General features: G+C 36.4%; 4 protein-coding genes across 4 annotated transcripts; 3 read left to right on the plus strand and 1 right to left on the minus strand.

Annotated features, from left to right (window-relative positions):
* Positions 1-2039: 2039 nt before the first annotated feature.
* LOC123003558 (protein singed wings 2) lies at positions 2040-5851 on the plus strand. Its single transcript, XM_044396376.1, has 7 exons — positions 2040-2274; positions 3316-3580; positions 3627-3777; positions 4797-4936; positions 4991-5449; positions 5495-5584; positions 5634-5851. The coding sequence occupies exons 1-7, from the start codon at positions 2258-2260 to the stop codon at positions 5814-5816; spliced, it is 1305 nt and encodes a 434-aa protein (XP_044252311.1). The 5' UTR covers positions 2040-2257; the 3' UTR covers positions 5817-5851.
* Positions 3775-4669, minus strand: LOC123003560. The gene is made up of 2 exons (XM_044396378.1): positions 4584-4669; positions 3775-4533 (listed from the first exon to the last, which is right to left on the minus strand). Exons 1-2 carry the CDS (start codon positions 4639-4641, stop codon positions 3800-3802), a joined length of 792 nt encoding a protein of 263 aa, XP_044252313.1. The 5' UTR covers positions 4642-4669; the 3' UTR covers positions 3775-3799.
* Positions 5852-6091: 240 nt separating the features above from the next.
* On the plus strand, positions 6092-7801 carry LOC123003559 (hydroxysteroid dehydrogenase-like protein 2). Its single transcript, XM_044396377.1, has 6 exons — positions 6092-6262; positions 6318-6481; positions 6537-6750; positions 6807-7012; positions 7059-7473; positions 7520-7801. The coding sequence occupies exons 1-6, from the start codon at positions 6249-6251 to the stop codon at positions 7740-7742; spliced, it is 1236 nt and encodes a 411-aa protein (XP_044252312.1). The 5' UTR covers positions 6092-6248; the 3' UTR covers positions 7743-7801.
* LOC123003557 (GPI inositol-deacylase) lies at positions 7796-11424 on the plus strand. Its single transcript, XM_044396374.1, has 12 exons — positions 7796-7989; positions 8040-8187; positions 8235-8449; positions 8495-8728; positions 8779-8952; positions 9003-9262; positions 9309-10061; positions 10111-10296; positions 10336-10498; positions 10549-10766; positions 10814-10915; positions 10962-11424. The coding sequence occupies exons 1-12, from the start codon at positions 7849-7851 to the stop codon at positions 11176-11178; spliced, it is 2811 nt and encodes a 936-aa protein (XP_044252309.1). The 5' UTR covers positions 7796-7848; the 3' UTR covers positions 11179-11424.
* The last annotated feature ends 453 nt before the right edge of the window (positions 11425-11877 follow it).

Genomic DNA, 11877 nt, shown 5'->3' on the forward strand with positions numbered 1-11877 from the left:
AAATATTTTCGACTAAATTATGAGCATTTTTATTATTTTGTGACAAAATTTCACTCAAAAACCAGCTAAATCGTTAAAACAGACAACAAAATATCAATTTCGATTTGTTTTTGTGATTTTTAAACGTGTTTTGACAAAATAAAATAATTTCTGGAACTAAATTGAATGAAACAAGTGAAAATAATATCAATTTCAATTTAATTTGCTAGTTTTTCAGCCAGTTTTAGCAAAATTCTTCTAAAAAAAGTTAATTTTTATTACCAAAAAGTGCTGAAACACTCTATAAAGCAAAAATAACAGCAACTTTGTCTTAAACTGGTAAATTTTCAGTTTGATTTAACGAAACTTTGGCAAAAAATTGCGTTTCTTGCTGAAAAACGCACTGAAAGGCTCCAAAAAGGCCAAAATAACTCGGATTTAGATCAAATTCTGTAATTTCCTTGGCTTATTTTTAACGAAATTTTGAAAAATATTGGAAAAACAAGCTAAAACACTCTTGAAAAAGACAAAAAAATGTAAAACCTCACACAAAAAACATTTCGATCAAAATATGCTTGAAAAAGGTAAAGTAACACGATTTTCGACCAAACCGTGTTTTTTTGGTTTATTTTTTGACAAAATTTCGATCAAAAACTAAACTAAATCGAGTGAAAGAAACAAAATAGCATCAATTTTGATTTATTTTTGCAATTTTCAGGCATGTTTTGACAAGATTTTGCAATATAAATAAGTCTCAGTTCAAAAACGAACTAAATTGAACGAAAGAAATTAAAATAATATTAATTTCAATCTAATTTGGTAATTTTTCAGCCAGTTTTAGCAAATTTTTTTCAAAAAACTTTGTTCTTATCACAAAGACAATCTAAAACATTCCGAAAATGCAAAAATAACAGCAACTTTGTCTTAACTTGGTAAATTTTCAGTTTGTTTTTAACGAAAATTTGCAAAAGAATTCTTGACTAGAATGCTCTAAAAAGGCCAAAATAACACCATTTTTGATCAAATTATGTAACTTCCTTGGCTTGTTTTCAAGAAAATTTTGAGGAATGTTTAAAAACAAGCTAAAACACACTTAAAAAGTCAAAAATCATGTTAAATTTGAGACAAAACTGAGATTTTACTTCAAAAACGTGCTTGAAAAAAGTAAAATAATTGTTTTCTTGCTTATTTTTTGAGTGAAACAAACAAAATATCAATTTCGATTTATTTTTGGAATTTTTGGGCATGTTTTGACAAGATCTTGCAAAAATAAATAAGTCTCTGGTTCAAAAACGAACTAAATCGAACGAGACAAATTAAAATAATATCAATTTCGATCTAATTTGGTAATTTTTCATAGTTTCAGTAAAAATTTTTCAAAAAAACTTTGTATGAATTAGAAACACGTGTTAACTTAAATTTTTGGTTTGTTTCTAACGAAATTTTGCGAAAGAATTCCGTTTCTCACCAAAAAACTTACTAAAACTTTCTGAAAAAAAGCAAAAATAATAAAATTTTTGACCCATTTTAGACTCATCGACTCTACTGAATAAAATTTGGTAAATAATTTGGCAATTTTTCCTCTCATTTTTAAGAAAATTTGGCGAAATAAGTAAGTTTTTGGCCAAAAAATGTGCAAAAAATTGTGTCACCGTTTTTGACCTAGTTCACAATAACAATAATTAAAATCGAACATTGTTTCTTGACGATTGCGCAAAAAAGCTAATTTCACTAACTATTTAATTATATTAAACAAGTTTAAATCGGAATTCCCAAAGTCGATCTCTCCCGGATTTACCCTATTTGCGGTGCGATTCAACTTAAGCCGCAGTTCAGAAAAAAATCTACTTAAGCATAAAAAAGTGACAGAATTTTAAAAAATGTTTTTTTAATTCAAATAAAATTTTTGCCCACAAACTAATTAGTAACAATAGGAGTTTTTTATAGTTTCATGTAAAAAAAGTCTCAAAAAAAAATCTTGAAGCTGATCCCGAAAGTCCATCTCTCCCGGATTTCCCCTACACGAAAACCCCCATCTGAAACCCGGTCAACCATCCCGAAGTTGTCCATGCGTGAACCTCCACTTTAATTAACGAGTCGGAAAATACGAGTCACTCCACAACCCCCATTCCTCCAAAATCTCCCGCGCGCGCCTCCTTGATAATGAAATCGTGCAATTAGTACCAATTTGGATCACCTGTGCACAAAACACACCTTGACTCGCGTCGAGAGCAAATCTCGCAGATTCGTGACGAAAATGTGTGCGATTTTGTGAAAAATGTTGACGATTTTCTGGTAACTATAGCCCCCAAACCCCCTAATCCCTGAACTAATAACACAAAAGATAACACTTTCGCGATGACTTGAATCAACATCCAAGTGGGTTGTGACGCATTTCGAAAAAAATCAAACAAAAGAATTGGTTTTGTGTTACGTGTCATTTTTAGGGAAAAACAAAACACGAAAATTAATCAAATCCAATCGATAATTACAGTGGACACTTGTTTTTAGTTTCATATTTCAGCGGAATTAAAATTTTAAACAAAAGCCCGCAATTAATACTCCGGGAACAATCAAACCGGATTTAATTCTCCCGGAAAAAAGTAATTGGAATTGTTTGCAGTTTAATTTAAAAGTTTCAATCTTCTTTATTATAATTTAAAATCTTGTCGTTTTACAGAATATTGATTTCGAATATAATTTCCTGAAAATTCATGAAACTTGACCCGAACTGAATACCAATTTTTTCAGTCACTGGTCTAATATTATTTTATTAAGGACAAGGCTGGTGAAAACGCTAATTATTATTTACTAATCTCGATCTCGATTTTTAATCCCAGTGAAAGTTACTCGTAACAAAACCAAAAAATCAATTATTGGTTTTTGCAATCACACTGTATAATACAATAACTGTCGATTTCTTCCATTATTGGTCACAAATTTTATGAATGAATCGTCCAACCTTGACTGAGACAAGGCAGACCGGTTAGTTGTGGGTATTGACCCACATTGCAAAATATTTTATATACAGGGTGTTTTCCTATTAGTGCAAAAAAATTGCACCCACGTGTTCTACACCGAAAAATAACACTAATTTCTCCAATAAACCATAGGCCTACAACGCTTCGTTACTGAGATACAGGGTGATAAAGTTTTTTGACGTCAAAATAATTTAACAGAAATTAGTTTTTGCAAAAAAACACTGTTTTGGATGTCGAAATGCGAATCACAGACACTCCAATGACAAATTTTTCGGTTACTTTTGTTTATTAAAATCCAAATTCAAATTTTATTTGGAAAGAATGTTATTTTTTGAACATCCTGTATCTTTTTCAGGATTATACTTCTCGATCTTTTTGCACCAATCAAAAGCCAGGATTGCTTCCTCACAACCCCCCACCACCTCACCTGCGTGACACACTCACCACACTTAGGAGATGAAATTCCCCCAAACATCACGATTCTCGAGCTGCGCGATATTGAACAAGACGAGCTTGATCTCAACTACATGATCGAGAAATATCCCCAAATCGAAAACGTTTCGATCTACGACGGTAACATCATCAGGGTTAAATCGCCGAATCCGGATAATAAAATTAAAGTGAGGATTTTATTTTTAACACAGTTGGTAGACTGGTCACTTTTAGGTTTTACGTTTGGTGCGAATCGGTGTGGAAAATATCGGAAATAAGTTTCTGGGGAATTTCCCCAATTTGGAGATTTTGGATTTACGCGGGAATTTTTTACAAAGTTTAGGAAATTTTTCCGTGGGAGAGTTGAAAGAATTGTACCTCGACGGTGAGTATAATTTATTGTGAAATTAAAACACTTCGGGTTTCATCGGTGAAATTTCGTTTTTTGAGACAGTATCGGTGTATTTTACAGTTTTACCAACTGTGAAAATGTGTGTTAGGATTTTCTCAAACCAAGGTCTGAATTCCATGAGACCATCCCACACTAGTGTGAAAATATCAACGAGAAAACTCAATCTAGGGAGTATTTTAGTGATCCAAAACCCTATATATTTAACCACAGTGTCGAGAATGAAGAAACCTGTATCAAAACCACCATTCAAAGTTTCAAGACGCGCCAAAACGGTGGGAAAACGTTGAGTAAAATCCGGTGCCAAGGCTAGAATGGTTTTTAACACAGTTTTCAACGGATTTGCCAGATTTAAAAGTGGGGAAAAGCCCAGATTTGCTTGTCTTTTCCGTCTCGAAATTTCCAACATTGGTTTATTACCGAACAAAAACGATGATAAAATCCCCCACAATTTGCGTCCAATTGTCTCAACCACGTTCACAATTTTTTGAAAAGTAAACGCTAATGGTTTGGAGAATTTCGAAATAAATTGAACGATGGGTGAAATAATCCACTTTTGGTAAAATGGTTGGGGCTGCGCATCATTATTACCAATCAAATGAAAATTATTTGTGTTAAATAATCTCGAAGTCACAGGAGGCGTCACTTCTGTGTCATTTTTTGGTTTTAAGGCGTCTACAAGGGGGCTGTGTTCGATAAAATGTCTCCAAGATGTTTCATTAGTCAAAATTTCTAAAAAAAAATAAATAAATGACTTTTTAATAAAAAAAAAACATAGTTACCGGTGCAACAACATTGCAAAATTGCGATTAAGACGAAACAAACAAATGACAGCTTCATGATGGAACACTAGCCAACTCTGATCATAATTCATTCTTTTGTTTTTAGTTAGATTAGCGTGTAGGCCACTTGATTTATTTAAAAATTTTTTAATTGTTTTGTTGTGTCAAAATGGGTGGTTATGTGGGTGAATAAATTTATTAAATTAAATTTAGGTAACAGTTGGAACTGCTCACTAGATCTGAATTGGGTCCTGAAACTGAACCAAACAATCGTCAAGGATTTAACCAATTTGACTTGTCAGGGGAATCCCCACCCAAACAAAAATCTAGTAACCATAGCTCGTTTCACTAAGGTAAAAAAATCAAGTCCAAAAAAAAAAACAATTTTGAAAAATCAAGAGTTCCAGGACTTGAAAAACAATTGCCCATCGATCTGTTCCTGTACTTTACCCAAAGTCATTTTCACGAAAATGGGTTCCCAACGTTTGGAGCCCCTCATCGAAGTCAATTGTTCGCATCGCAGTCTCACCCGTCTCCCCCTCGACCTCCCCCCCAAATCGCGCATCATCCATCTAGAAGGCAACGAAATCGAAGACTTAAAACCCCTAAAACACCACCAAATCTACCGCAAAGTCCTCGATTTGCATCTCGACAACAATAAAGTGAAAACAATTGAAGAACTTGAAGGTTCCTACTTCCTCAAACATTTCCGGGTGTTCTCCCTCAGCGGTAACAAATTAACAGAAGTGCCAACCTACGCACTCGACAATGCCCTAACCCAAAACCCGCACATGCCCAACGCTTTGAGTATTTCATTGGGTGGCAACCCCTGGCGATGTGATTGTGTTTTCACACCAGTTTTCCAGGTACACCAACCCAAATTTGGGGTTTTTTAGTTTTTTTTTTTTTAGGAAATGTTGCAAAAATTTGCGCCACAAATACGTGACTTGAGAGAAGTCAAATGTTCGTATGTGGAAGGCGACGAAAATTCGCTCCTACCGGTAATTCAATGCTACCAATTGTGACACTGTTACCAACCTAATTTTGTAGATTATCGAACTGAGCCGAAGTTCGGTCTGTAGATCCCCAAGCGAGTATTCAGTCCAGGCTTTAGACCTTTTAAACGGAGTTTTAGCAAGTCTGATTTTATTAATTTTAGGGAAATTAGCGTATGATTATTATTATTTTAAGAAAACGGGACGACTGCCCTGGATTGTTACAAAAATGCCTTAATTAAATAAATGACTTGAAAATAACAACTTTATTTATTTATAGACTTGTTTTGTTGCGTTTTTGTCTAATCATTGTGCAAAGTTTAAATTTTATCATATTGTAAATAAGGTAGGTTATATAACCAAAACAAGATGGCGTCCGTGACATTTGAACTACCGTCACATAAAAATTAAAATCCCATCCAATTTAAACGTAATTCTCTTATGTTTGAACCACTTTGTGACAATTTCAAGAGTTCTAGTACTTTTAATTAAAATAATTTGTGTATTTTACACATTTGGTAGGTCATTTGTCCCGTCAAATTGACAGTTACGTGTCAAGATGTTGAACTTTGAAATCTGATTAATTTGTTCACTTATTGTTACGTTTATTTTATACAATTTAATTTATTTCTAATTAAGCATACTCAAGTATAAGACTAACTCCGAAAAAATGATAAACACTGGGTATGTCTCTAATTTTGTTTAATTAATTCGTAATTTGTCCTACTTGTAATTTTAGTAAATTACAGGGGCTTACAGTCTTCATAACGGGGGCTAGTCGGGGCATTGGCAAAGCCATAGCCCTCAAGGTGGCCAAAGATGGGGCTAACGTAGTCGTGGCTGCCAAAACGGCCGAACCACACCCCAAACTCCCAGGAACCATCTATACAGCATGCAAGGAAAGTACGTTTTAAATCAAATCAAGTCGCTTCCTGTCACTTATGTCAATTTTTCATAGTCGAGGAGGCCGGGGGTCAAGGCCTGCCTTGTATCGTGGACGTCCGCGACGAGAAACAGGTCCGTAATGCCGTCGAAGAGGCCGTGAAGAAATTCGGTGGAATTGACATTCTTGTAAATAATGCTTCGGCGATTTCCCTCACTCCGACACCGGAAACGGATATGAAACGCTACGATTTGATGCATAATATTAACACACGGGGGACTTTCCTAGTGTGAGTCAATAATGCCAACTTTGGAAACGTAAATTGTGACTTTTGGGTGGTTTCAGTTCGAAAGAATGTCTCCCCTATTTGAAGAAAAGCAAACATGCACATATTTTAAATTTGTCGCCCCCTCTCAGCATGAAACCTCATTGGTTCCAAAATCACGTGGCCTACACCATGGCCAAATACGGCATGTCAATGTGTGTTTTAGGCATGCATGAGGAGTTTAGACCGTTTCATATTGGGGTTAATGCCTTGTGGCCCAGGACCGGTAATACAGAAACCTGTAATTTTGGATTTTTCGATTTATGTTTCAGGGATTCACACTGCGGCGATTGAAATGTTAACAGGGGCGGACTCGGCCAAGTATAACCGGAAACCGGAAATTGTGGCCGACGCCGCCTATGCTGTACTAATCTCCGATCCGAAAACCACTACAGGAAACTTCTTTATCGACGATGAAGTCCTCAAGAAACACGGTGTTACCGATTTCGACCAATATTGTGTCGATCCCACTTTCAAGGACAAACTCATGTCCGACTTTTTCGTCGATGATGATGCCCTCAAGCCCCCTAGTGACGGTCGCCCCTCTTTGGCTACCCCCAAAATACAGGGTGATGGCAAAATCGTTAAAATCTTCCAAGGGATTGAAGCAAACTTATCACCGGACACGGTCAAGGGCACTCAGGCTGTCTTCCAGTTTGAGGTCACTGGAGAAGAAGCCGGGAAATGGTTAGGGATTTTATTTTTCTCACTAGATACTCACACGAGTTTTTAGGTTTGTCGACCTGAAAAACGGTGCCGGGTCGTGTGGACGCGGTGACGCACCTACAGCCCCCGACGCCACCCTCATTATGGACAGTAAAAATTTCTTTGATATGTTTAGTGGGAAAATCAAGCCGGCTACGGCTTTCATGATGGGAAAATTGAAAGTCAGGGGAAACATGCAGAAGGCGTTGAAATTGGAAAAACTAATGAGCTCACTCAAGGCCAAATTGTAAAAAACGTCTTGTAATTGTTATTTTTACACGGAATGAATAAAAATCTATTTTATATTCAAGTACCAACAGTGACCGAAAAAACTCCCTAACCCTAACCTCGAAAGTTATGTCATCGATAATAAATGGTTTTATTGTTTTTTCTTTGACTGCAACATTACTTTATTTCATCGGTTTGTTGGCTTTTATCAACGATCATGAAGAAAATAAGTGTGACATGACGTACATGTTCGAATACCCCCAATTCGTGGTACTAGAAAATTGAGGTTATGTTTACTTCACACAATCGATTTTTTTCAGCGAATATCGAACAAAATCGACGATAAATACCCGAAATATGGACTCTACGCTTACAGTGAAGGTCGACTTACTGAAAAAACCCGAAATATGTTTTTCGATGGCATCCCTGTATTATTTATACCGGGTAATGCCGGGTCACACCGTCAAGGTATACCAACGTGAAAAAACATAAGTGTCACAAAAATTGTTTTTAAGGACGCTCTCTAGCATCGGTGGCCCTCCGCAAGGCTTTAAATTCGCGCACACCGTTTCATTTTGACTACTTTTTGATCGATTTAAATAAAGAGTTAAGTGGACTAAATGGGGCACTTCTGGTCGATCAACTCGAATATGTCAACAATTCGATCTATACTGTGCTTAATTTATACAAAAAACCGGCGAAATCAGTGGTCCTAGTTGGCCATTCTATGGTAAGTGACAACTGACAAGTCCAATTGGGTGATTAGTTTTTCAAGGGTGGTATAATTGCCAAACGTTTAGGGGAAAATTCCGACTTGGTACCAATCGTACTTGGCTTAGCTGCACCCTATAGACGGCCTCCCATGCAAATGGACTCATTTTCGTACAACTTTTACAAAAATATTGACACTAGAAACAGTTCTACCACTTTTGTAAGCATCACAGGGGGTTATAATGATTTTCTAGTGCCTTCGTTTCTCACCAAACTTGACGGTAGTATCAATGTCGTGGTAAGTAGTCACTAAATTTGGTAATTTTTGGCTTGTAATGTTTGTGGTAGAGTACACAAATCCCACGGTCGTGGCTACCAGCCGACCATGTTTGCATCCTTTGGTGCAAACAATTGATTTTGGCTATAAACAGAGCTCTCTTTGATTCAGTCGATCCAAAAACAAAACAAATATCAAACGATCAAAATCTACGTTATAGGGTTTTTCACCATCATTTGATTCACGTGAGACGCCAACCTAAAGAAATAAAATCACTAAATTTGGTACATTCTAGCATAGCGGTATTAATATACGACTTTTGGATAGTTATAGTCTTAGTCCGAATATTAAAAATCAGGGGGAGTGGATTGAGCCTTTAGGGCGCCAATACTCAATTCATGTCCCTCGACTGTCAAGCAGCCCCCATTTCTACATGGTCAGGCTTTTAAATCAACCCCAACACCAAAGTCTAACGGTGGTAGCCCTGAATTTGGAAACGGTAGATTGGGCTTTCGTGTGTGGGGCCCATATACCAAGGGGGAATTTCCGAGTTTGGTAACTAAATGTCATTTATCATCTGTCATCTGTCAAATATTTCTAGCGAAGAGTTCACACATTTGACACATCTGTCAGAAATTTCACCATCAAGCAACTATAAAAGACGTTCACTCACTGTCAATATGCACGAATTGATGAAAAACAATACAGTGTGGACACATGTCATCCTACGAGTGTTACCAACCGACGAACAAGTAATTTTAAACGTCGATGTTTACAACACTGATGAGAGAAAAACCCTAGTTCATTTACCCAAACTGCTGTCATTTAAACGTCAAATAATAATCGAGGAAACTCAAGACAAAGCAATCCACTATGAGTTGGTAGTACCGAATTTGGATCATTTGATACAGTCGTACCAACTTTACGTCGAACCGATTCAATGTGTCAATCAATTTAAACACGCCACGGCTAGCTTGATTGTACCATGGGAACACCAAAACCAACACAAATTTTTTATCGACAGTGATAATCGACCAATGAATATTAGATTGTATAGTTCAAGGCCACAATGGGCCGCAAACAAGTCGGCTATGATCCAATTGAGACTTGATCCGACTTGTCGATACAAAATCAGTATACAACCGTCACTTGTCGGCGTTTTATCACAGTTGGCACGATTTTATTCACCATTGTTGATTGTTAATGTGGCAGCAGTGGTTTTAGTGGCCTTAAATTCGCAATTAAAATCCCTAGAAGAGAAAAATGACTGTTGTTTATTATTTACAGCAATCAAAGAAGGTGCTAAACCTTATTATATTTTGACAAGTGTCAAATTAATTTCACGTTTTTTGAGGTGTGTACGCAACATTTCATATTAATTGACATTTTAAATGACATTTTAGTACTAAACCGTTTGTCAGTTATTTGCCGGCGCCTGATTGGCTGATAATGTCAGAGGAGGGGACAGATTTCTTTCTATTGCCCCTCCTACTTTATATTTGCAGCGTCGGTATTGTCTGGCTCTTGGGGATTTTTTTGGCCGTTTCGTTGGTAGTATGTGAAACGACTGTACATAAACTCACTCTAAAGTAAGTATCACACTGGAGAAAAATCATTAATGAATGTAGGTTTTTGGCAAAAACTGTCAGTTTTACTGTCAGTTGGTCCGATTATATAATGTCAGCATTACACAAACTGCCTTGCATTGTTGCCACATTTCTTATTTGTCTTTGTATGACAACAACTGGTAGTCTTGCACTTTGTGTCGGAATGGTTTTTTATTTTATGAGGGTGAGTATTCCCCGACTGTCTTTTTTTTCATTTAATTGTCATTTGTTTAGCTAACACAACTGTCACAAGATTATATTGAGGAATTAGTGTGGTATTACGTGAAAAAAATCGGTAAAAAACTTAAAAAATCGCAAGATAACTGTAGTAATAATAGTGGTGAAACACCCGGTCACAATACTATATTTTTCCACGCCACTCTATTCCTATTGTGGTCCATACTAACCGCCATAAATGTACCATACGTGCTAACCTGGGCTCACAATTTCAAGTAAGTGGCTTTACCACACCTCCACGTCTCTCATTGGTCGGTTTCAGGTATAGCACCGCCCTCAAGCCAGACCCCGCCTTTTATCCCGGGCTGGTTTTAAGCATTTGTGCGTTGGCGCTGTGGCAATTGGACGTGCCGAAAATTGAAAGGTGGGGCTTGGGTGGAGTTTCAAATGTATTAATTTTTTTTATTCAGGAAAGGTTATGTCAAGCTAAGCCAATTGATTATAGTTTTGGCCGTCGCTAGCTTGATTTATGCACCGATTTCAATTTTTAGATTAAATTTCACACTGACTAGTGCAATAGTCTTGGTTACTTTGCATCAGTTGGTAGCACCGAATCGGGAAATACCCGAAGTTAGCCAAACCGAACAACCGATTTCTTACGAAACGATCAAAGCGAAACTTGAATAATTTAGATGGTTCTAGTCATGTGATCTCTGCTTTTGTTTGTTTATTTATTCAAATTTCCCGCGCCATGTAGGGGACCAAAGATGGCGGAATGGGACTCTACACCAAAAATCGTGATTTTCTCGAACAATTTTATTATTTACGTTGTGTTAGACACGATTTGCTAATAAAATGCTGTATTTTAAGCTTTAAATGCCACAGTATTTCATTGTTTGTCTTTGGACTCAAATAAATCAATTGTAACCTTAATTTAGCGTTTTTTTGCAATTTTCTTACCTTAAGACTTCCCTCATCGTTTTGACACTAAACCACACAGAAATTACGGTTTTTTTTCACATTTTTATCACTAATAACACTTTTTTGCACGAATCAAACCGACAATGCGCTCTCGCGTCTAGCGCCCTTGGAACACTGCTACCAACCTCAAAACATAAATAACACTAGAAATTTAAACATTTTTACGAAAATTTGTTTAAAGAATATCTAAAACTGTGATCCCCACTCACAGAAAATACGGTTTGTAACGCATTTTAAACACTAAACGCACTAAACAAACCGGCATTGCACCAATACCGCTACCAATCTCGAAACATAATAACACTAGAAATTTAAACAAGTAGCGGCAATTTTAACCGTTTTGTTTTTTTTTTTTAAATAAGGATCAAAAATTGTGCTTTTTATTCTCAGAAAACACTGTTTTTA

This window comes from Tribolium madens, unplaced genomic scaffold (assembly GCF_015345945.1).
Source record: "Tribolium madens isolate multiple individuals breed KSU strain unplaced genomic scaffold, Tmad_KSU_1.1 Scaffold_1;HRSCAF=32;Tcas5.2_LG8, whole genome shotgun sequence".
In the NCBI taxonomy this organism is placed as follows: Eukaryota; Metazoa; Arthropoda; class Insecta; order Coleoptera; family Tenebrionidae; genus Tribolium; species Tribolium madens.